Genomic DNA, 23097 nt, shown 5'->3' on the forward strand with positions numbered 1-23097 from the left:
TGGATTACAAGGTTCTCATTTCCAATACATTTGTCACACTACCAACCTTCTTGACTTGTTAAACAAAATATTGTGATTTAAAAACTTTTATTCCCCTTCTTTTTTATTATAAAAATAAAATATTAAAAATTATGAATTAATTTCTTACTTTCTTAAGATCTAACATACCATCATATTCATCTAATATATTTAAAAATGAAAACATAAATTTTAATAAGAAATAATTATTAAATTTAAAAAACAATAATATTAATTAATAATAAATTTAATGTAAATTATTAAATTATATACAGAAATAAAGATAATAAAATTTTTCTTTTTATAAATTAACATTTTTCATAATATAATATATAAAAATAATAATAATAATAATAAATCAAATATATTATTGAAGTTTAAAAAATAACAATAATAATTAATAATAAATTTAATGTTAACCATGAAATCATTTATTAAAATAAAAATGAGATAATATTTTATAATTTAACAATTTTTCCATAAATTAAATTGAAAGTATTATGAATGAAGCAGAAAAGAATACGACATTTAAAATACCATTCAATCTACGGTTTATTATTTATTATTTTTCTTAAATTTAAAATAAATAAGAAAAATAATTCGTAATAAAGCTTTTCAATAATTACAAGTTACAATAATTAGCTGTATCGAGACTTCAACACAGATTGCACATTTCCAGCCCTCATCACCAATAACTTCTGGTGCTGGTGCATCGCATAAAGCCACGGTGTACTTCACGCCACCTGTTGAAGCCACGGTGTACTTCAATCCAGCTGCTGCTGTCTCTGTGGTTGTCCGTCTATATATACAACCACGCTACACTCTTCAAGCTGTGTCAGCTGCCCCAGGCCCTCTATTCTTTTTAACTTATGACACCTATCAACCTTGATACTCTCCAAAGATATTAACCTTTCAAGACACGGCAGCTCCTCCAACTCTTTACACTTCCTGATGTGTAGTTCTTGAAGGTTTGTAAGATTATGAAGCCCTTCCATTTTCCTCACCTTTTCACAATTAAACAAAGAGATCGTCTTCAAAGATATTAACCTTTCAAGACACGGCAGCTCCTCCAACTCTTCACATTTCTCAATGTATAGTTCTCGAAGGTTCGTAAGATTATAAAGCCCTTCCATTTTCCTCAGTTTGTCACATTGTTGCACAGACAGTTTTATGAGTGTTGGTGGCAGTGCTCCAACCTCCACCAGATCATTGCAACCATCGATGTAGAGATGTTTAAGGCTGGGACAAACACCCTCAACCAAACATATCTTCGATATTTCTGTTCTCCTCAGCTCTAAGTATTCCAGTCGGGACAGTGCTCCTTCCACCCCGCTTTTCAATGGCAGCTCGCGTATCGGACAGGATTCTACTGTTAACTTTACCAGGTTGCTCAATTTCTCCATTTCTGGCGGTAAGGACTCTATTCCACATTCCTCTATCTTCAACTCTGACAACTGAGTCAGCAGTCCCAACGAATCGGGCAAAGATTTCAGTTCTCTGCAGTGGACGAGCTCCATGTGCTTCAATCTGCTCAGGTGACCCAGCGAACATGGCAGTTCTTTCAAGGAATGGCTTCCCACAGTAAGTACTTCCAGATTCCTCAGGTTTCCGAAGGAATTTGGAAGCATTTGCAAACTCGAGGAAGAACTGAGATCAAGGTGCACGAGATTTGTTAAGCAACCAAAGGAATCTGGAAGCATTTTCAAGCGTTGGGAACCAGAGAGATCAAGGTATTTCAGGGAGTGCAAATCACAAAATTCTTTTGGTAACAATTCGAGACAATGAGACTTCACCACAATCTTTTCTATGTGCTTCAGCTGACCAATGGACTTTGGAAACTCGAAAAGAGAATGATGAGAATGAATAGTCAATTCCCGCAACTCTAGAGGTGCCTGCAACCCAATAGTGAAATATAAGATATTTTCATCTCATTAAATAGAGCGGCAAATAATAAGAATAATAGACATGCAAACGAAGGAATCAGCGTTAACTTTCACCTGAGATTTTGTTCGCCATAGTGTACCCAATTTCTTTCCGCTCACTTCTAAGACCCTTACATTCTTCATCAGATTCAGAAGCCAGGGAGGCAGGCAGCTGTCCGGACAGTCACTCCAGCGTAGCCATATCAAATCTGGCGACTTAACCCTATTCAATATGCTTTTTAAATCATCACCTTCAGTTGCAACAAGTTGTAACTTACTGAAACGATACGGTGAAGGATCGATCAACTTCCTCAGGCAGTTTCCGAACACCTCTTCACACCAACTTTTCAACCATGACGACCCTTCTGCTGAAAGTTCTTCGTCTGAAAGTTCTTCGTCTGAAAGTTCTTCTGCTGAAAGTTCTTCGTCTGAAAGTTCGGAGTATTTTGTGAGGCGATAAACCGTCTTAATTCCGCGCACCTCAGTTATTACCTGTTCATTCGTTTAAAACAAGCAACAAACAAATTAAACAGAGCAACAAGATTCCTCTTTTCTGCTTTTGCTGAATAAAGAAACCATAAAGTTGTATGAATAATTCAAGCACTTACAGAATATTGCCGCCACAACTCAGGAATGTCCTTCATCACACGCCATTCACGATGCGGGATTACTCCACATGACTTCTGCTGATCCACAATTTGTCTTTGGTCATCCACAATTTGTCTTCCCACGTCTCTCAGATGATCGTGCATTTTTATGGTATTAGTTTCTGTGTCAACCTCAACGAGGCACCTGTCCTGGAGATTTGCAAGGCCCACCAGACCGTTCCAGCCTGATCCATCCCATATTCTTATCGCCATATCCCTGTCTTCCCCAATGAAATAACAGGAAATGTCTAAGAAGATTTTCCTTTCCTCATCTTCATCCAGAGCATCGTAACTTATCTTAAGCCTCTCCATAATCTCATTGGGAAGTTTTTGGCGAAGTTTCTGCAATTGACCTTTCCAATAACATTGGTCGTCCTTTCCATAGAGAAGTGCCCCAAACACCTTCAAAGACAAAGGCAATCCATCGCAGGCTTTGCAAAACTCGTCTACAAGGTTCTCGAATCCTACCAGTGGATGAGGCTGCGAGAAGGCATGCGAACAGAAGAGTTGTCGAGAGTATTGATCATCGAGGCCTGTTAACTGATATATTGATGACTCTGCTATTCCTGAGCTTGTGAGGACATTCTTGTAGCGAGATGTAACCAAAATCAAGCTATTAGAATGGAGGACGTTTGCCACTGGCAAAAATGCATGTAACTGTTCTGCATCATCTACATCATCTAAAACTATTAAAGCATGTGCAGATGAAAGATGTTCTCTGAGAATATCTATGCCTTTTTCAATGCTATCTATTTGCTCAGTCCTCTTTGTCAAATCCTCAAGAAGGTTTCTCTGCAAGGAAGTCAAAGAGCTTGCACGCACTCTCTCTCTCACATCATATAAGAAAGAGGATTTGTTGAAATCGTTCCTCTTCCTGTTGAAGAGTTCTTTGGCTAGCGTTGTCTTGCCCACTCCGCCCAAGCCAACAATCCCCAACACCCGAGCTTTGTCATTCTTCTGTTGCTGCCATAACACACTCCTTTCAAAATCTTCTATTTTTTCTTGCAGACCAGCTGGAAAATCAGCCACATACAGCGGTGTCTTTCTGCGCTTTTTAAGCACGCATTCCACGACCTCCTCCACTAGCTTGTCTTCCTCCTCCAATAGCTTGTTTTTGTCCCTGGAAATTCTCAACAAAGCACATAAAAGCATTGTAAAATCCACTCCAAACAAACAAAACATTAAGTGTATAGCAATACCAGTTAGATAAATAAATAATAACGACAGGAAGAGTTAAGAGTTCCAACTCATTGTCGGCCTTGAGTTCGAAGCCGTTTATTAACGAGGCTTTGTTGAGGGCGATTCTCCAATTCTCAAGTGTTTTATCGTCGTATCTGCCTTTCTCTTCATGATCACTCAGTGCTTTAGCATACCGGTTTGTAATCCATCGCACCTCCGAAAACTCCACTTTATAAAAGATGGGAAATATGGTATCCCCAGACTTGTTCAATATAAGGAGCAGCTCATCCAGACACCACCTAGATTCAGCATATCTGGGTGAGAAAATGACAATGTGGATAGAGGCGGTTCGGATGGCATTTTCAATTTGAGCATCTATGTAATCTCCCTTCTGCAGTTCATCCTTGTCCAGGAAAGGTCGCAAATTATGTGAAAGAAGGCGTTTGTAAAGACGGGTAGCCAAAGTTTCTTTAACGTCGGGACCACGATGATTGATAAACACATCGTGGTAGTAGCTGTTTGGGTTCGTGGAGGTTGATGGCATATCCATTGAGGAATCGGTGGAAGTTAGCCGATCTGCCATTGAACAGAAATACAAAACAGAAGTGAAGCACAGGTTGATAGATTAAGAAAATGAAGGTATTTGGCTCCTCACAAACTGAAATCTAAATCTTATTTATATCATAGCATCTTAGTCTCCAGACCAACGTGGCAATGGCGCCAGCCGGTGGGCACACGATGGTAATTGGTGCAAGCTGGAACCCAATAGGAATACAACGAGATTATTGATTCAATCTCTCACCGGTCTCTCAATTTTCCATGAGTCTCTAACTGCAAGCTGGATCTCAATACCACCAGTCTCTCAATTTTCAATGAACATTTACCTGCAAGCTGCCACCCGTCCCTCACTTTTCTATGAATATTTGACTGCAATAACATAAACTAATCATTCCATTTGCCACCTGTCGCTCGATGCTTGACTTTGGAATGTGTATCCTTTAAAAAGATTCATTTTTCCTGCCACAACATAACACCCACACAGTTTAATATGCGTTTTTTAATTTGCATTAACAAAAAACATTGAAATGTTTGGAAACCTATTAATTTGTTATCAACTTTTGAATGATTTATTGAACATATTAATTTTAAATTCGTGTAAAGGTAATATTTAAGATTTGCTCGAGTACATAAGTGATATATTATATCCACTAGTCACGCTATGGTATTATTTCCAACTATTATGTTTATTAAATTTTTTTATTTCTATTAATTTTCTTTTATTTTATATTCTAACCACTATCTTTATTAACTCACTTTTATTTTTATTAATTTATTTTTATTTACAGGAAAATGATATTTTACATAATTAGGCTATAGGATTATTCTAATCACTATTTTTATTTTTTTTACTTTTATGTTTTTTAGAAAAATGCCATGAAAATATTTATCTAGTTAAAATTTGTGTTTGAAAAACTCCAACCACAATTTCTATTTTCTTTTATCTCAGATAAAAGCTAAATAAAAAAAATATTTATCTTACTCAAAAATCATGTTGAAAAGATAAAATGATAATTCTTTTAATGTTATATCAAAATCTAAAATCTTACACATATCATATAAAAACAATGATACTCAGAATCCATATTATTTACAGTCTATAATGCATTATTATGTATGGTTCACATTGTTTTTGAAATTTAAGAAGTTTTAAAATTTAAAACCAATTAAAAATATCATAATTAATATTAAAGAAAGTGTGACAAGAGTTTCACATTACTATGTTTGACATTACTCGAATTAAATGAAAATGAAAGTTAATTTAATATTTTCATATTTGAAAAAGTGTTATTCTCTTAAATATTTTAATAACTCTGAGCTATTAGGTGGAGAATTTGATTTTTCAAGCCTTGATGAAAGAGAGTTCTCTCTTTTTGGTGCTTTGCATGCTTTCTCTGCAATGAATGCCAATAACATCCCATCCCAAATTTTGACCTCACCATGGTTACCATTAACAAAGATGTTATCACATTTTAAGTCTAAATAGTTTTGTGTCAGCAGATAGATAATGACTCGTCTGATCGTCTGAACACGACCAACACGTCTATAGTAGTTGAAATTTACTCTTATTCATATATTTACTTTCTTTTTCATTATATATATATATATATATATATATTTCTAAAAAAACTGAATTGTGACTACAGATATAGCTTAAACACTGCAAAAATGGCCTATCCTAGCCCTTGATTTGATTTGCCTTGCCCAACCCTTGATTTTCAGACTTTCTGGATTATAAATATTTTACAGAAATTCACACGCGACAAGGCTTTGTATAGATTTTTTGAATTCTGAAACTGGTAATACGAAAAGTAATTAAATCAAACGTTTGGAAGAAAATATTCAGCATTTAATTTTTTTTTCAAAAATTTTAAAGAAACATTGTCATGAAACTCACCCAATTTCATACAGCATTACCGACTCGATTTGCAACACCCAGTATATATTAAACCCATTTCTTTTTGGTATAGCGGAATAACTTAATCTTGTAATAAAGGGATTCAAGTACCGATTGAAAGAGAGGTCACGGCTCGGGTTCAATTTTCTGGACATTTTCACTAATCTGGTCTTTTAATCACAAACGAAAAAAAATTATCTAGATTTCTGTCATAATTTAAAAAACTCTGAAACATCACCAGTCCAAAGTCCAATGGTCTAGGAACTTGTATAATCAAAATTTATTTCCAGCTTTGTTGTTTGGGGGACGATATAATCGTTTGCAAAACTAATTGAAAAAGATTCTGTCTCTTTCAAAACCTCTGTTATTATAAATCCGTAGGGCTTTCCTGTCTTAGTTGAGGCCATCTAATCTCCGCGAATAAAATATGTGTGAACTTGTTTAACGGTTTTATGTGATGAACTTTTATATGAATACCACTACCAGATTGTGCCAGTTAACCAAGCTTTAGCTAAACCAAATCCTGAAGAGAATGTAAAATATCATAGCACTTATGATACCACTCTTTCTGCTAACATCTCTCCGGTGAGGGGTGTTTTTTTTGCTTAAGAACCCTTGGTCGAGATTTTTTATTTATCTTGCTATAACATAATATAACTTTTATATGATTGCGAAAATATTGAAAACTAACCTGGATTCTGGACAGCCCTAGCCACTGCATAGACATGCTCTCCCAGAGTTGCACCTCTCAAATGGTTGATTTGAGTTCTGGACCTGCAATTCTTTCGAACCCAGAAACAGTGTACGCCCTGACGCTACGCAGATACCCACCTTGAAAGGTTGTTCCAAACGTGAGAGAGAAAAGCAAAATGGTTAATAGAAATACCCAACATTTCTGGATCATTGATCATGAAATCAAATGAAGTGCTCTTCACGTCCACAACGCAACTTTTCACGGCAATTATCAGAAATACGATAGTTAAATCAAGGGTTCCAACATTTAGGAGATAGAAACCAGTAATTTATACCCGGCAGCATCTTTCGGTGACAGTAAACCTCCCTGAAACGCATTCCCCAGACTCAAGTCCACATCCTAACACATTGGCATTCCCGCTGACCCACTCAACTCCAAATCCAAATGCATCGAGATCATCATTCGCCACCAAAGTCAAATACATCGAGATCAACATTCTCCACTAACTGTTTAAATATTGTACACAAACTTCATATTTTATAAAATATTTCATATATATTATATTCGTCATAAAATTTCATCTTATTTAGTTTAAATTAAAACATATTTGCATTATTTTTGCGTTGGAAATTAATTCAGCTTTAAATGCATACCAAACTTGTAATATGTTCAGTGCGTTTGATTGTGATACATCTAATATTAATTTTTTTATTTAAAAATGGTAACAATTATATAATGTGTAATTTTAAGGGCTAGTTTAATTGGAGGAAAGAGATTACATGGAGGATGGAGGGTTTTTGGAAAGCTTTGTTTGGATTTTGGCAATTTTCTATTTTTTTGATTGATTGGTTTTTTAAAGTTTTTTCTTTGTGGGGTTTGGTGGTTGCTTTTTGGGGTCTATGCTTAAAGGTTTCACATTATAAAACACTCGGATTATAGTAGCCCCAAACTTGCATATAAGAGAAAGTTTATCGAGACACCACAGAGATAGGCAGAAGTGAAGCAGAGATGGATAGATTAAGTGAAGGAAAGTATTTTGTGTTAGAATTAATAGAGAAAGTTACACTTACTTGTTTTGAGGATAGGATTGATACTGTAAGATTAGGTCTCAGATCTTACTATCTGGGGAGTGGTTGAAACCACCGTATTAGTGTGAAAGCCTACATGTACTAGGGTCTCCTGATTGAATAGCAGTGTGTATTGTGTGAAGTGCTTGGACACTCTTCAGGGATTTCACCTCGAAATACACTTAATTAATAGACTATCGGTTTTTATCACGGTATCAGAGCTTCAAGATTGAGGAAACCTGTAACCCTGAGTGGTGGCAGAATTTTTTACCTGTGTGTTTGGAGGGCGATCAGCGTGGATTATAAAGTGATAGTCGCGTCGAATTCACCTGTAGACTTGCATGATGTTTTTTATGTCCACAACAATGCGAGTGCGAAAGTGAAAATTGCACCGACTATAAAAACTCTGCAGGACTGCGTTTTTAGAATGCGGTGACAGTCTCTGTTGAAATCTAATTTCAACTGTGCTCCCCAAAACCACCGCAGCAAAACCACAAACTCGTTTGAGGCATATCGGACCGCTCTTTGGTATGGAGTGGTTTCCGTACACAAGGGCCCGATAAAATATGGTGCAGAGGCGTGGCTCTCCCCATACGTAAGCAAACGTAATTTTTCGGGTGCTATTGTTCAGTTATGTAATTCCTTCCGATATCCATTCCAGCCGTCCGATTTAATCCTTCGCTCTCCGTCGTCGATCGCCTGAAGCTGCATACGGGCCCCATCAAATCAAGGATTGCGTGGAGTAAAAGCCTTTGGGTTGACCACCGAAAAGAAATTTAATGAACTAATTTTTGTTCGTAGATAGTAGGTGAATATTGAAGTTTTTATATAAAGCATGTAAGTTTTTTATGTTGAAGGTATGGTGCATTTAAAGAAAGGCATGGTTTGGTCAGTGTGTTAAAAATATTTACGGCACGTAAAATGTAATTGTGTGTTTTTTGTTTTGTTTTCAAAAAAAATGAAAAGGGGTCGTGTGTTGTAATATATGTTTTTGTGTGATGTGTTGACCAATTGTAATGTGTGAGAGCTCGGGGGCAGCGAAAGAGAACAGAGAGAATTTGCACAGCAGTGCATGAAGAAAAGAACAGAGAGGAGCGCATTTGTTTTGTAAGCCTGTGTAAATTTTGTTTTTACAGCAGTATGTAAAAGAAGGTTTTACACCAGTAAGTAATATGTTTTCACAGTAGTGAATGTAAATGAGAATTTTACCCAGCACAGTAAATTCTCATGTGGAGACAGAGTAAATGTTTTTGTTGAACGTATTTTTGGTAAATCCCTCTCAGTAAAAGAGGATGAATATGTATGAGGCAATATATTTTTGAATAGAAATCATTTTATGGTGGTGTAATACTCTGTTCTTCAGTAAAAAAAAATTAAAGCTTCCCTGTGCACAAAAGATCCTGGAAAGGTACAAACAGAGCATTGCCTCTGTGGAGTTTATTTTTTTTGTTTTTGGGATTTTATCAGAAAAATCCCCAAGAGTGGTATCAGAGCAGGCTTAGGCTCTTTGAAAGTGTTCAAGAAGCTGAAAGGAGGAGTCTTTTGTTGCAACAGTAGATCTTCTCCAGCAGAGTGAAGCCTCAGTCAAGAAAATACTCAGGTATTTCACAAAGTTTTTTTGTGTGTTGTTGAAGAAGCAGTCAGTTGTTTTAAAATACATAGTCAAGAAATTGAAGCATAGTTGAGGCTGCAAAAATGGCTGGCGCAAGCACCAGTAATAGCGTGGGTATGCAGCTCCCATTATTTGATGTTAAAAACTATGACTATTGGGCAATAACAATGAAAGCCTTGTTTGCTTCCCAAGACTTATGGGAAATAGTTGAGGAAGGTTTTGAACAACCAGCAGATGAAAATGAGTTTAATGCATTAACTCAAGGAGAGAAGGATCTGCTGAAGAGCTGCAAGAAGAAGGATTCAAAAGCCCTTTTCTTCTTGTATCAAGCAGTGCATGGAAGCGTGTTTCCAAGGTTAGCAGCAGGTAAGACATCCAATGAAGCATGGAAAACCCTCAAGACAGCCTATCAAGGCATGGAGAGAGTGAAGACAACAAAACTACAATTGTTGAGAAAAGATTTTGAGAATCTGAACATGAAGGAGTCAGAAAACATTGACGCATTCTTCACACATGTAATTGGTTTGGTCACACAGATAAGGACTCATGGAGAAACCCTTGAAGATAGGAGGATTGTGGAGAAAATATTGAGGGTGTTACCCTCAAAGTTTGATGCGATTGTCCCCACCATTGAAGAGACAAAGGATCTCTCAAAATTTTCAGTTGATGAGCTACATGCATCACTGATAACACATGAGCAGAGGTTGAGTAGAAATGAAAACTCATCTCTAGAGAAAGCCTTCAAGACCCAGATGTCCTTTGGAAGATGAAGAGGTCAAGGCAAAGGAAACAAGAGAGGAAGAGGCAGAAGCCAGAACAGAGGTGGAAGGAACAACCCAGCAAATGCACAAGGAAGAGGCAGCAATCCAAATCAGAACCAAGGCCAAGGCAGTAGCCAACAAGGAGGACATCATGCTCAAGGACAAAGGTATGAAAAATCCAATGTCCAATGCTATTATTGTAAAAAATATGGGCATTATGTCAGTGAATGTAGGAAGAAGCAGCATGATATGAGTAATAGACAAAATGCAAATGTCACTACGGAAAACATCAGCCAAAATAATGTGTTGTTAGCTTGTAACATGGCTGAAACAAACAGTGAATACATATGGTTTTTAGACTCAGGTTGCAGCAACCATATGACAGGAAACATAGCCTTCTTTTCTGCTCTAGATCAGAATGTGAAATCAGAAGTTACACTTGGAACTGATAACAAAATCTCTGTTATGGGAAAAGGAGAGGTAAAAATATTTACAAAGCAGGGAGAAAGGAAAACCATAGCAGATGTCTACTATGTCCCTGGAATGAGGTGTAACCTCTTGAGTATTGGACAGCTTGTACATAAGGGGTACAATGTTTTCTTTAAAAATGATGTATGCACCATCATGGATATAGCACCCAGCAAAAGATGCATTACTGAAGTAAAAATGACAAGGAACAGGATGTTCCCTCTTAGAATCAGGGCAGATTTGAAAAACAGAAATGTAATTGCAGCAGTTACCCAAGAGGCCTTCCAAAGCGTGCCAAAGGATGAAAATTGGTTGTGGCACTTGAGATTTGGACATCTCAATTTTGGAGGTCTAAATTTGTTGAGTAGGAAAGGAATGGTAAGAGGATTACCATTGATAGAGAAACCGGACATCCTATGTGAAGGCTGCATTTTGGGAAAACAACATAGAGAAAGTTTTCCATCAGGGAAGAGCGTAAGGGCAAAGGCACCCTTAGAAATCATCCACTCAGATTTATGTGGACCGATGCAAGCTCCATCATTAGCAGGCAGCCAATATTTACTAACATTCATTGATGACTTTACAAGAAAGACTTGGATATATTTCCTTAAAAACAAAAGTGAAGTGTTTGAGAAATTCCAAAACTTCAAGGCATTTGTGGAAAATCAAAGCGGGCTGCATATAAAAGTTTTGAGAACTGATAGAGGAGGTGAGTATATCTCCAAGGAGTTTCTATGTTTTTGTAGAGAAAATGGAATTCATAAACAGTTTACAGCAAGATACACCCCATAGCAAAATGGAGTTGCTGAAAGGAAGAACAAGACCATCATGGATATGTCAAGGAGCATGCTGAAGGCAAAGCATTTGCCAAATGATTATTGGGCTGAAGCTATAAATTGTGCTGTGTATATTTTGAACAGGTGTCCTACAAAAGCAGTGATGAACAAGGTGCCAGAAGAAGCATGGAGTGGGAGAAAGCAAGGAGTCACCCACATGAGAGTTTTTGGATGTGTGGCCTATGCACACATACTAGATCAGCTAAGGAGGAAGTTGGACAGAAAAGGGGAGAAATGTCTTTTCATTGGATACAGTGAGGAATCCAAAGCCTACAGGTTGTATATCCCATCCACCAAGAAGTTTTTCGTCAGCAGAGATGTTCAATTCATTGAAGAGGAAGATTGGGATGGAAGCATAGAGAAAACAGTGAATGTCAAAAACTGTTTGTCTCATGATGAAGATGAAGAGGAGGTGTCTGAAATGCATCCCCAAACAGCAGCGCCAACACAAGGACAGCAAGGGACACCATTAAGGATAAATGAAAGTGCTTCTCCAAGCACACCACAAGGAGGAAATTCAAGTGCATCTTCAAGCACTTGCACACCAAATGAAAGAGGTAAGAAGTTTAGAAATCTAAGTGATATTTATGATGAATGAATGAATTCCTTATTTTCCTTGTATTGTCATGTTGATGATCCTATTCATTTCGAGGATGCAATTAAAGATAGGAAATGGGTAGAAGCTATGGATGAGGAGATGAATGCCATAGAGAGAAACAAAACATGGATTTGGTTGAGCTACCAAAAGGCAAAGAAGTCATTGGAGTGAAATGGGTCTACAAGACCAAAAGAAATGCTGAAGGCAAGATAGAAAGGCACAAGGCAAGGCTGGTTGTCAAAGGGTACAAACAGAAATATGGGAGAGATTATGAGGAGACTTTCGCACCGGTTGCAAGAATGGAAACCATGAGAGCAGTGTTGTCCATAACAGCACAAAACAAATGGAAAGTCTACCAAATGGAAGTGAAGTCAGCATTCCTAAATGGAGTGTTAAAAGAAGAGGTGTACATTGAACAGCCTCTCGACTATGAGAAGAAAGGTGAAGAGCACAAAGTGTGCAAATTGAAGAAAGCTATTTATGGGCTGAAGCAAGTGCCAAGAGCATGGTACAGCAGGATAGATTCATATCTATTGGATAATGAATTTGACAAGTGTGAAGGAGAACCCACCGTCTATATCAAACAAAAAGATGGTAAAATTTTGATTGTTGTCTTGTATGTTGATGATGTAATTTTCACAGGAAATGATGATCAGCTCATTGAGAATTTTAAATCAGTCATGAAGGAAGAATTTGAAATGACTGACATGGGTTTGTTGAGATACTTCTTAGGCATAGAAGTAGATCAAAATGAAAAAGGAATTTTTATCTCACAAGCAAGATATGTAAATCAAGTATTGGGCAGATTTAACATGCAAGAATGCAAAGCAGCGATCACTCCCACAGTAATGGGATTAAAACTCAGCAGAGAGGACAGCAGCAAGGATTTTGATCCTAGTTTGTATAAGAGTATGGTTGGCAGCCTTATGTATTTAACAACTACTAGGCCTGACATTATGTATGCTGTTAGTTTAATTTCCAGATTCATGGAGAGGCCAAAGGAGGCACATTGGCAGGCAGCAAAAAGAATTTTGAGGTATGTCAAAGGTACCAAAATGTTTGGCATATTATATAATGTCTCAGAACATTCATATTTAATTGGATACACTGATAGTGATTGGGCTGGAAGTGTAGATGATCGGAAAAGCACTTCCGGTTATGTTTTCCATATGGGTTCAGGAGCCATTTCATGGGCTTCTAAGAAGCAGTCCATTGTAGCATTTTCTACAGCAGAGGCTGAATATGTGGCAGCTACAGCAACACCATGTCAAGCAGTTTGGATGAGAAGAATGTTGAGAAGCTTAGGCCAAGAGCAGGCAAAAGCGACAGTGATCTTTTGTGACAATAGCTCAGCTATTGCATTGTCAAAGAATTCAGTGTTTCATAAGAGAACAAAACACATTGATACAAGGTTTCCCTACATCAGAGAATTGGTGAACAATGGAGAAATTGTCCTAGAACATTGCAGGACTCAAGAACAGGTTGCAGACATCTTGACAAAGCCATTGGATCAGAAAAGCTTTGAATTTTTGAGAAAGTGTCTGGGTATGACCGAATGCCCAACAGTTGAAATTAAAGGGGAGTGTTGAAATCTAATTTCAACTGCGCTCCCCAAAACCACTGTAGCAAAACCACAAACCCGTTTGAGGCATATCGGACCGCTCTTTGGTATGGAGTGGTTTTCGTACACAAGGGCCCGATAAAATTTGGTGCAGACGCGTGGCTCTCCCCATACGTAAGCAAACATAATTTTTCGGGTGCTATTGTTCAGTTATGTAATGCCTCTCGATATCCATTCCAGCCGTCCGATTTAATCCTTCGCTCTTCGCCGTCGATCGCCTGAAGCTGCATACGGGCCCGCATCAAATCAAGGATTGCGTGGAGTAAAAGCCTTTGGGTTGACCGCCGAAAAGAAATTTAATGAATTAATTTTTGTTCGTAGATAGTAGGTGAATATTGAAGATTTTATATAAAGCACGTAAGTTTTTTATGTCGAAGGTATGGTGCATTTAAAGAAAGGCATGGTCTGGTCAGTGTGTTAAAAATATTTACGGCACGTAAAATGTAATTGTGTGTTTTTTGTTTTGTTTTCAAAAAAAATGAAAAGGGGTCGTGTGTTGTAATATATGTTTTCGTGTGATGTGTTGACCAATTGTAATGTGTGAGAGCTCGGGGGCAGCGAAAGAGAACAGAGAGAATTTGCACAGCAGTGCATGAAGAAAAGAACAGAGAGGAGCGCATTTGTTTTGTAAGCCTGTGTAAATTTTGTTTTTACAGCAGTATGTAAAAGAAGGTTTTACACCAGTAAGTAATATGTTTTCACAGCAGTGAATGTAAATGAGAATTTTACCCAGCACAGTAAATTCTCATGTGGAGACAGAGTAAATGTTTTTGTTGAACGTATTTTTGGTAAATCCCTCTCAGTAAAAGAGGATGAATATGTATGAGGCAATATATTTTTGAATAGAAATCATTTTATGGTGGTGTAATACTCTGTTCTTCAGTAAAAAAAATTGAAAGCTTCCTTGTGCACAAAAGATCCTGGAAAGGTAGAAACAGAGCATTGCCTCTGTGGAGTTTTTTTTTTTGTTTTTGGGATTTTATCAGAAAAATCCCCAACAGTATCCATGCCACACGTCCGAGGGCTGGTTGATCGCAAAGTTTTTCTGATGCATAGAAGGAAGGATCGTGTCTACTGATCCGTTCTGCTGGAGATCCAGTCCAATTGTGGTGAATGACCTTCGCGCGGGAGGCCGAACAGTTGTGGAGAAAATGATTCGTGGCTACAGAGAAGCTGTTGAGCGTGGAGAAGTCAGCTCAAGCATTGTTGAGAGACGTGTAGCAGAGAATATCGCTAGGAGAGCTTGAGGCCAGGCTCTCAAGGGAGAGAGGCTGCCATGGTAGAAGAAGACATGATTGTAGGTGGGTGGAGGCTGCGAGGAGCTGGACAACCATTCCACCTGTAGAATCACTGGACTGCCAGATCACGTGAAATCAGTGGAGAAGAGATCGGCATGCCCAAATCTGCATGTCTATCTATTGATCAGTTGAGAACTACTGGTGCGTGGTTGGTTGAGGTCGCATGGCACTGTTTGGAGAGTGGGAAAACGAAAGTATTCCTGAAATGTGACATTAGGGTGTACACGAAAGTATTCCTAAAATTTTCGAGCAAATTCTGGCCCATAGGGGGGAGGGTACATAATTCTTCCTTCATGCTCACCAAAAGCGTGGCTCACCAAAAGCGTGGATATTACACTTTCTGGCATATCTAGATTTCATCAGTGGTAGCCAGTTCTGTCCCCAGTTCCACGTTAGTGGTAGCCAGTTTTAATTTGATGAACCAACCTCTTTACTCACTCTTTACCGATAACGTTCCAATGGAATGGCAAACTTTATTATGCTCCGAGGAAACCAACATTTGAGTTGGATGGGTAATTTTTAAGTTTTTTTAATTAAAGTTTCAATTCTTTAATTATAAAAAATATGGAGGCTCTTTATTGATATAAAGAAAGGGGCTTATTATTTCATAAAAAGGTGGCATAGAGGAGACTAAGGAAACAAAGATTACTCTTCCAGATGTGTATTTTTTCGTTGAGTTGAGTTTTTTGTTGCTACTTGTTCCAAGTGTCTTGACAGAGTCCAAGTTTGAAAGGTTGAATTCATTTTGTAATGATCCAATAAATTTCTCTGTTATTCTTTTAGCTGTATTGGTGATTTGCTTCAGATTTGGTTGTGTGGCATAGAAGCCACATCGTGCACCCCAAGGTTCTACAGTTGAAGAGCTGCCAAAGGGAGAGCTTCCCGCCTGCGTGGTAACAAGGTTGTTGGAGCTCTTGAGAGGACTGAGTGGAGTCAGAAAGAAATCTGGAAGCGAGATAAGCTGGACTTTCCCAATATGGCTGCACTTTTAGACAAATTTGATCCTGATGATATTTTTTTCATGAGGCTTAGCGGTTTTATTAATGACCACAATTATCAAGAGATACTATATGTTCTGCAACAATGTGAGACTGAAGACTCACGAGTTGTTTTTCAAGAAGGATGTAAAGAGGAACATATGGTTGAAGATCAAGAAGATCCATTAGTTGTTCTTGAGGAAGGAAGTAAAGAGGAACATATTGTTGAAGATCAATTGGACAAGCCACATGAAGCTAATTGCAAAGACTTGGCAGAAGAAGACAAAGATGGAAAGAATTCAAATTATCATGATCTCATGAATGTTGAATATAACATGATTGACATTCAGTTGTTTGACATCAGAAGTAGTGAGAGGAAAAATTTTCCTACCAAGCTTGTACATTCTAAAGTATTATCAATTACTAGCCTACAATCAAGATCGAGGAGGATAAGAGTTAAAGCATTGATAAGAGTTCAAGCATTCTGTCTTTGGGGGAGAAAACTAAAAAAGGAGGTGAAAATCTATCACTACCTCATGACAAGGAAAGTAAAGATGAAGCCTTTCCTAAGAATGAACAAGCATGGACTCTCAAGCAAGAAGACTAAAATGAAAACTCTATTACCAAGTTTTTATATACTATTGTAAGCCTAGCTGAGACTAGACCAGAAGGCATATGTTATTTTTTCAGTACCCCTTCCTCCATTAAGGGGGAGTGTTAGAATTAACTGAGAAAGTCATAGTTAGTTATTTTAAGAATAGGATTGAGACTCTAAGATTAGGTCTCAGATCCTACTATCTAGGGAGTGGTTGAAACCAACCTGTTAGTGTGAAAGCCTATATGTATTAGATTCTCCTGATTGAATAGCAGTGTGTATTGTGTGAATTGAATAGCAGTGTGTATTGTGTGAAGTGCTTGGGCACTCTCCAGATATCTTACGTGGAGAGCCACTTAATTAATAGACTATCGATTTTTATCATTTTGTCCCTCCCAAGCAAAAATCTAAACCTATTTCACAGTCCACAACACTTACATCTAGCGTGTAAAATAGGATGCCAATGACAACAAGCTGGTGGGCACACAATGGGAATTTGTAAAGTAATGATTCCTTTGCCACCTGTCCCTCTTCTGGTAAAGTAATGATTCCTCTGCCAGGATGCTAGCCACGGCCAACAGGTTGCTCCTTCCTTCCTCGCAGATCTACCCGCAATTTGCATGTGAATGGGTCCCTTGAAAAGAAAAGCAGGTGATAAAGTTAGGTGTTGCATGGAAAATTCCCCATCTCAATGACTGATGTTTAAATTGCGTGGATAAGACCATAGTGAACATAATCTAATTATGAAATAATAGATTATTATTATTTTAGGAAAGAAGTAGATTATTATTATTTTATTTATTTATTAAAAGAAGTAGATTCATTTATTTTTCATTGTTCAATGGATTCCTTTGAACAGAAAGGTAAGTGATAAAGTCAAGGTGTCACCCAGAAAATTCCCCATCTAAACCACTTGTGTTTAAAAAATCTAATTATTTAAAGTTTGGGCGGTGGGACAGGACCACTAAGCGTGTAGTGAACATAATCTAATTATGAAAGAAGTAGATTTATTTATTTTTCATTTCACTGTTGAATGTATTCTCTTAGAAAAGAAAAACAAGTAATAAACTCAAGGTGTTGCCTCAAATTTTCCCATCTCAACTAATGGTGTTTAAAAATTCAATTATTTAAAGTGGCGGAGCATAGTGAAGAGAATCTAATTGTGAAATAGATTTTATTAGAGCACAGTGAAGAGAATCTAATTGTGAAATAGATTTATTTTTATATTTTCCATGGCTTTAATGAATTTTTCTTTGAAGTTGAGAAATTTCGAGGAAAACATGAATCATGGTTATTATAATTTTTTTATTTATCATTGGGAAAACTAAAATAGCTTAAAAAAATAATGACTTTGTTGGCCAATAACTTAAAGAGTACATTTGATTAACTTAATGTTTCTATATAGATAATAGGAATTCAAAATTTATTTTTCTTATATGCATAAATAAATAATATAAAAATAAATAAATCAAAAATGTAATTTACAAAACTTAGAGTTATGTAAGTGACTCAAGATAAAGTAGAATCTTTGTCAAATCAGTAGAGAATATGGTGAGACTTGTTCTTTTCCCTTGTATAAAAGAGTCTCAATTCTTGCTTGGTATAAGGTCATGTCTCTATTTACAAGCCCATATCACGGTGTTCAAGTTGGAGTTCATTAAGCTATAACACAATCTCACTCTTGGCTTCATTGTGCTCTAAAAGGACCCTGCTGAGCAAGGATTTAATGTTCTAATATAGCTTAATGGTTCACAAACATTGGTTCTAGCTTCTGTGGGTATGATTAGGCACCCATTTAGCCACTAAAGTGAAGATTTCAACATTAGTATACTTGTCTTGGTCTGCATCAACTTCAACATTTGTTTGCTCAATTCCTTGTCGACAAGCTCGAGGGTCTAGTTCTGATAATGCCTACTACTGCTATGGGTGCAGAGGTGCATGAGCACTCCCTTCCTACTGACTAGCTGAGCTTATATATCTCTAGGCTCTTTGTCATGTCGTTGGTAGAGGCACAATGAAGAGGGAAATGGAGGGAGTGAAAGGGATGAGATCACAGAGTGAGTGACAAAGATAATCAAAGCTACATTGTCAGCTAAACCTAAGAGGATGGACAAGGCTGTAGTGAGAGAAAATGAAAGAAACCCAAGGCTTTAAATGGTTGCAGTGAACAGACCAGGGGACACAAAAAATATGCTCTAAAAGAAAATTTTAGATGCCAAAATATCGACTATATTAGTACCAAAAGAGTCCACCCATCAAACTCTTCTTGTGCGTGTAAAATACCATTGAGTAAACATAATATGCAAATCTATATTAAGAAATGTATACCCAGATGTGCCTCCCACCATGAACAATTCCCTCCGAGGCTAAGCAGACCAAGTGACGGGTTATGAATGCATACTTCCTTGCCTCCTACATGTTGCTATTGAAAGAAAAGCACCTCCCTCTAAAGTTATTTTTATCATTGGACCTTGTAATCTTGCTCAAAAAGCACTGAAGGCAACCAGAGGAGGATGCCAAATTAGGAGGACCTAGACCTGCCCCCTGCAAAAAATAAGAAATGGCAAAGTGAAAGTGGTAAATACTCCTTGTAAAAGGCAATAAATCCAATGAAAAACACCAAAACTAAATGCATCAATGTGAAAACTAAAATAGAATGAAACTTGGCTTGCTTGTTAAGAATGCTTCCATTGGGAAACTTCAGAAGATTGACCACCCAAATCCTTAATTGCAACATCATTAATATATGTGTGGCAGATTCTCATTTAAGAATGGATAATATGACAATCATGCTTCCTCCCTCAATTGAATATGGTGACAGTTGTGTCAGCATCCCCTCCTCTCAATAATATCATTGTTCATTGTGGTCAAGGCTATAAATACTAAGTGTGAACCTTTCTCGTAATCAGGGGCATTGTTTAATAGATATTAAAAAACATATATATTTAATAAATTTGAATTTAAAATTTCAATATATATTTTTATATTTATTAGTTTTGAATTATATATGTGTGTGGGGCACTAATATTCATTAAAAAGTAAAATATTTTTTAATAAATTTTTAATGAATATATATATATATATATATATATATATATATATTTGATTTTGGGAAAATTTTATGGGCTAATATTCGCAGGTAGGCTAATTTTTAATTTTTTTTCTAAAAAAAAAATCACCAATCTCTATTTTTTTCTAAAAATGTTTCACCCAAGTTTTATAGTACAAAATTATTTCAGCTTAGAAATCGCCAAAATTTTATAGACACTATATAAAATAATTAAAAGTTTGAATATTTTTATTACAAAAATTCCAAGCATTTTACAATTTGAATATTAAGGACTAGTAAAATTCACCAAAGTTTCTAAATCTTAAAATCAATTTACATTCTTAAAATTTTCCTTGATTTGACTTTTTAAGTTATATATATATATATATATATATATATATATATATATATATATATATATATATATATATATATATATATATATATATATATATATATATATATATATATATATATAACCTATGGAGATTAACACAAGGTCTTTAATTATGGTACAAAGTAATGCAAGCTAAATATTTTCCTAGAGAATCAATTGTGGAATGGTTCAGAGTGCCAAATAAGTCCTCCAAAGGCTCAATAATATGGAAAGCAGTGGTAAGAGCCTTTACCCTAGTTGGAAAATGGGTCGTGTGGTGTGTAGGGGATACACATCAAATATGAATAGGACATGACCCTTAATATGGTGTAGGTAATGATTACAACCTCTCTGCTCTTCTATTATCCTCTCTTGATCATCTGAATATTACTACTCTAGTAGATGCTAGTGCCTAACCCCCTAGACCTATGGGTCTAGCGAGCGAAATAACAATAGAATGGGATTGGTACATCAACTTGCTAGTGGAGAATCATGTGTATATCAGAGATAATATTCCAGACCTGCTTGTTTGGTCAAAAAGTCCACACAAAAGGTTTCAGTGCCAAGATGGGTTATAAGGTGTGGTTCGAAGAACAATTCATTGAGGAAAGAAGTTGGTTGTGGAGATATATCTGGGGAGTCAACGCCCCTCTAAAATCCAAACTCTTTGCAAGGATAGCTCTCAGTCATAAGTTACTCACCTAGGACAAGTTTAGAAAGTGTGACTCTTCTGGTCTTAATCAGTTCCCCTATGCAAAGCACGGGAGGAGTCCCACCCTCACCGTTTTATGAGATGAAATTATATATATCAAATTTTTGAGTTTTTGTGGAAATCGTTAATCCAAATTCAAGGTCGATGGGTTTGGATTTAGCTAATTATTTTAGAATGTGGTGATCCAATAAAAAAAGTTTCTTATTTTAAATTTCTACCTTGTCTACTTATTGGTTTTGTTTGACAATCACAAAATCGTGCAATTTTTCAGGACAATTTCATCCCCTGGTCTGCATGTGTTGCAAAGGTAACCGCTCTAGCCCAGAAATTCAAGGAAAACCCTCCCCTCCCCAAATAAAGGAGCCTATGTATTCCCGAAATTGATTTTGGTTCTCCCTAGGAGTTCTTTGATGGTGTCAACCATGGCCATCCTCCGCGATGTGGTGTTGGGTAGTCTTGTACTTAAGTCACTCCCATTTCTTATATGCATGATATGCCCCTCGTATGGGGTCAAATAACAAGGCCAAGTTTGTATCCTTATGAGTTCTACTAGAAGTGGCCTAGAAAAAAGGTGTTTCAAGTCTCTAGGTGATGGGAGATTGAAAGTTGGTCATTGATTGCGCAAACCATATGGAAAGTGTATGCATAATTGGCATGGACATGTTATTATCAGAGATTAGGGTTGTTCATAATTATTTTTATCAAATCTTTTTCTATCATATTTTACATGAGCTCAACATTGAAGTAGGTGGTTTATCCAAGGAAGCTCTCCAACTTCCAGCAGGCTTGGTTGGACTCCATGAATTTACACATGTTGAAGAGATTGAGTTGTTCACAACCAATATCTCCTTTTAGCATTTTAATGCCTTTATGTACCCTTTTTCTTTGTTGCAAGTCATGCAAAAGATGTAGACATAAAGTTTTACTCCCTTAAATTTTTGGTATCTAGACAACAAGACAACATTTGATTATTTTTAAATCTAGAAAGATAAATTTGAAAAAACAAATAACAAACAATATATATACTTTACCTTATCAATATATACAATATTTTTCTTTTAGTATATATATAGTTAGTAAAAGTATCTTGTATTTCAATAATACAAAAATATTTTCTTACGAAAATGTGAGTAATGAAGTGTATATATGTATAACTAATAACAAGAGTAAAATATGTCACTCACTATTATATTTTTTCATGTTATTAAACAAAACAAACAATCACATGAATAAGCATGAAAGTACGAGTAGGAGTAAGAGATGATTGAGGAGAATGATGGACCAAGACGAAAAAAATGCCTCATTTCGTTTTATTTTGTTTGACAAACCAAACAATCAAATGGCTAAGCATTGGGATCAAGATTTTTTTGCCTAGTTACCAAATAATGAAACGAATAAGCATTAAATTACAAGGTAGAAAATAAGCTTTTAGATTTATTTATAAAAGAAATAACATAATTTTAAAATTTTAGTTTTATTTATAAAAAGTAATATAATCTTAAAAATTTAGTTTCATTTATAAAAAAATTAATATAATCTTAAAAAGCAGTGGTATAAGAGCATGTGTTTCCTCCTAAGAGGTCACATGTTCAAAACCAGAGGGGGGTAGAGTATGTATGCCTTCGTAGACTTAGGAGTCAAATCGCTGCGCGGAGGTGGGTCCCTTGTCCCACAAACAAGGGGGTCTCATACACCAATTTGGTGCCTGCCTTGGCCGTGACCTTAAAAATGGATATTATTATTATTATTATTAATGAATTTTTACATTGACATTTATAATGTTAATCTAGTTTTGTATGTGTCTTATAGTTAAAAAAAAATTAGTATTCTGCTAATTTGATTATGCAAGTAATAATAATTAAATTTATGTGAGAAAAAGCAATTAAAATAGTATTATAAATAATAATAATATATATGATTTAATTTGGAAAACTTTAATGGAAAAGAACAAGCCAATAAGACATATATTTTTGAGTTTAGTCTTTTGTGCTTTAAATTGTTTTGATCTATTTTTTCTAGATCCGTCATATCAAATTATTGGTGCTGATGTTTGAACCAATAGGTGTTGTTCACTTTTAGGACAAGTAGTCATTCTTTACTTAAATGCAACCAAGGTGTCTCTCTAGCTAACTAAGTCTTGTTCCAAACTTCACACATTATAATGGAGAATCGTCAAAACTTTAAAAATATTCATCACACGTAATTTGTGGGC

At 36.3% G+C, this 23097-nt stretch overlaps 1 protein-coding gene across 1 annotated transcript; it reads right to left on the reverse strand.

The window, feature by feature from the left end:
• Nucleotides 1-605: 605 nt before the first annotated feature.
• Nucleotides 606-7285, reverse strand: LOC149231526 (protein VARIATION IN COMPOUND TRIGGERED ROOT growth response-like). The gene is made up of 5 exons (XM_089379218.1): nt 6913-7285; nt 3835-4783; nt 2549-3707; nt 2016-2432; nt 606-1910 (listed from the first exon to the last, which is right to left on the reverse strand). The coding sequence occupies exons 2-5, from the start codon at nt 4347-4349 to the stop codon at nt 783-785; spliced, it is 3219 nt and encodes a 1072-aa protein (XP_089235344.1). The 5' UTR covers nt 4350-4783; nt 6913-7285; the 3' UTR covers nt 606-782.
• Nucleotides 7286-23097: the final 15812 nt, after the last annotated feature.

The sequence above is a fragment of the Pinus tabuliformis genome, chromosome J (assembly GCF_031772625.1).
Source record: "Pinus tabuliformis cultivar Carrire ecotype Pingquan chromosome J, CPIR1, whole genome shotgun sequence".
Lineage (NCBI taxonomy): Eukaryota > Viridiplantae > Streptophyta > Pinopsida > Pinales > Pinaceae > Pinus > Pinus tabuliformis.

Coding starts and splice junctions, on each gene's coding strand:
- LOC149231526 (XM_089379218.1), bottom strand. CDS start 4,349: ATGGCAGATCGGCTAACTTCCACCGATTCCTCAATGGATATGCCATCA. Junction 3,708..3,834: donor GAACTCAAGGCCGACAATGA/GTTGGAACTCTT, acceptor GAGAATTTCCAG/GGACAAAAACAAGCTATTGG. Junction 1,911..2,015: donor TATGGCGAACAAAATCTCAG/GTGAAAGTTAAC, acceptor ATTGGGTTGCAG/GCACCTCTAGAGTTGCGGGA.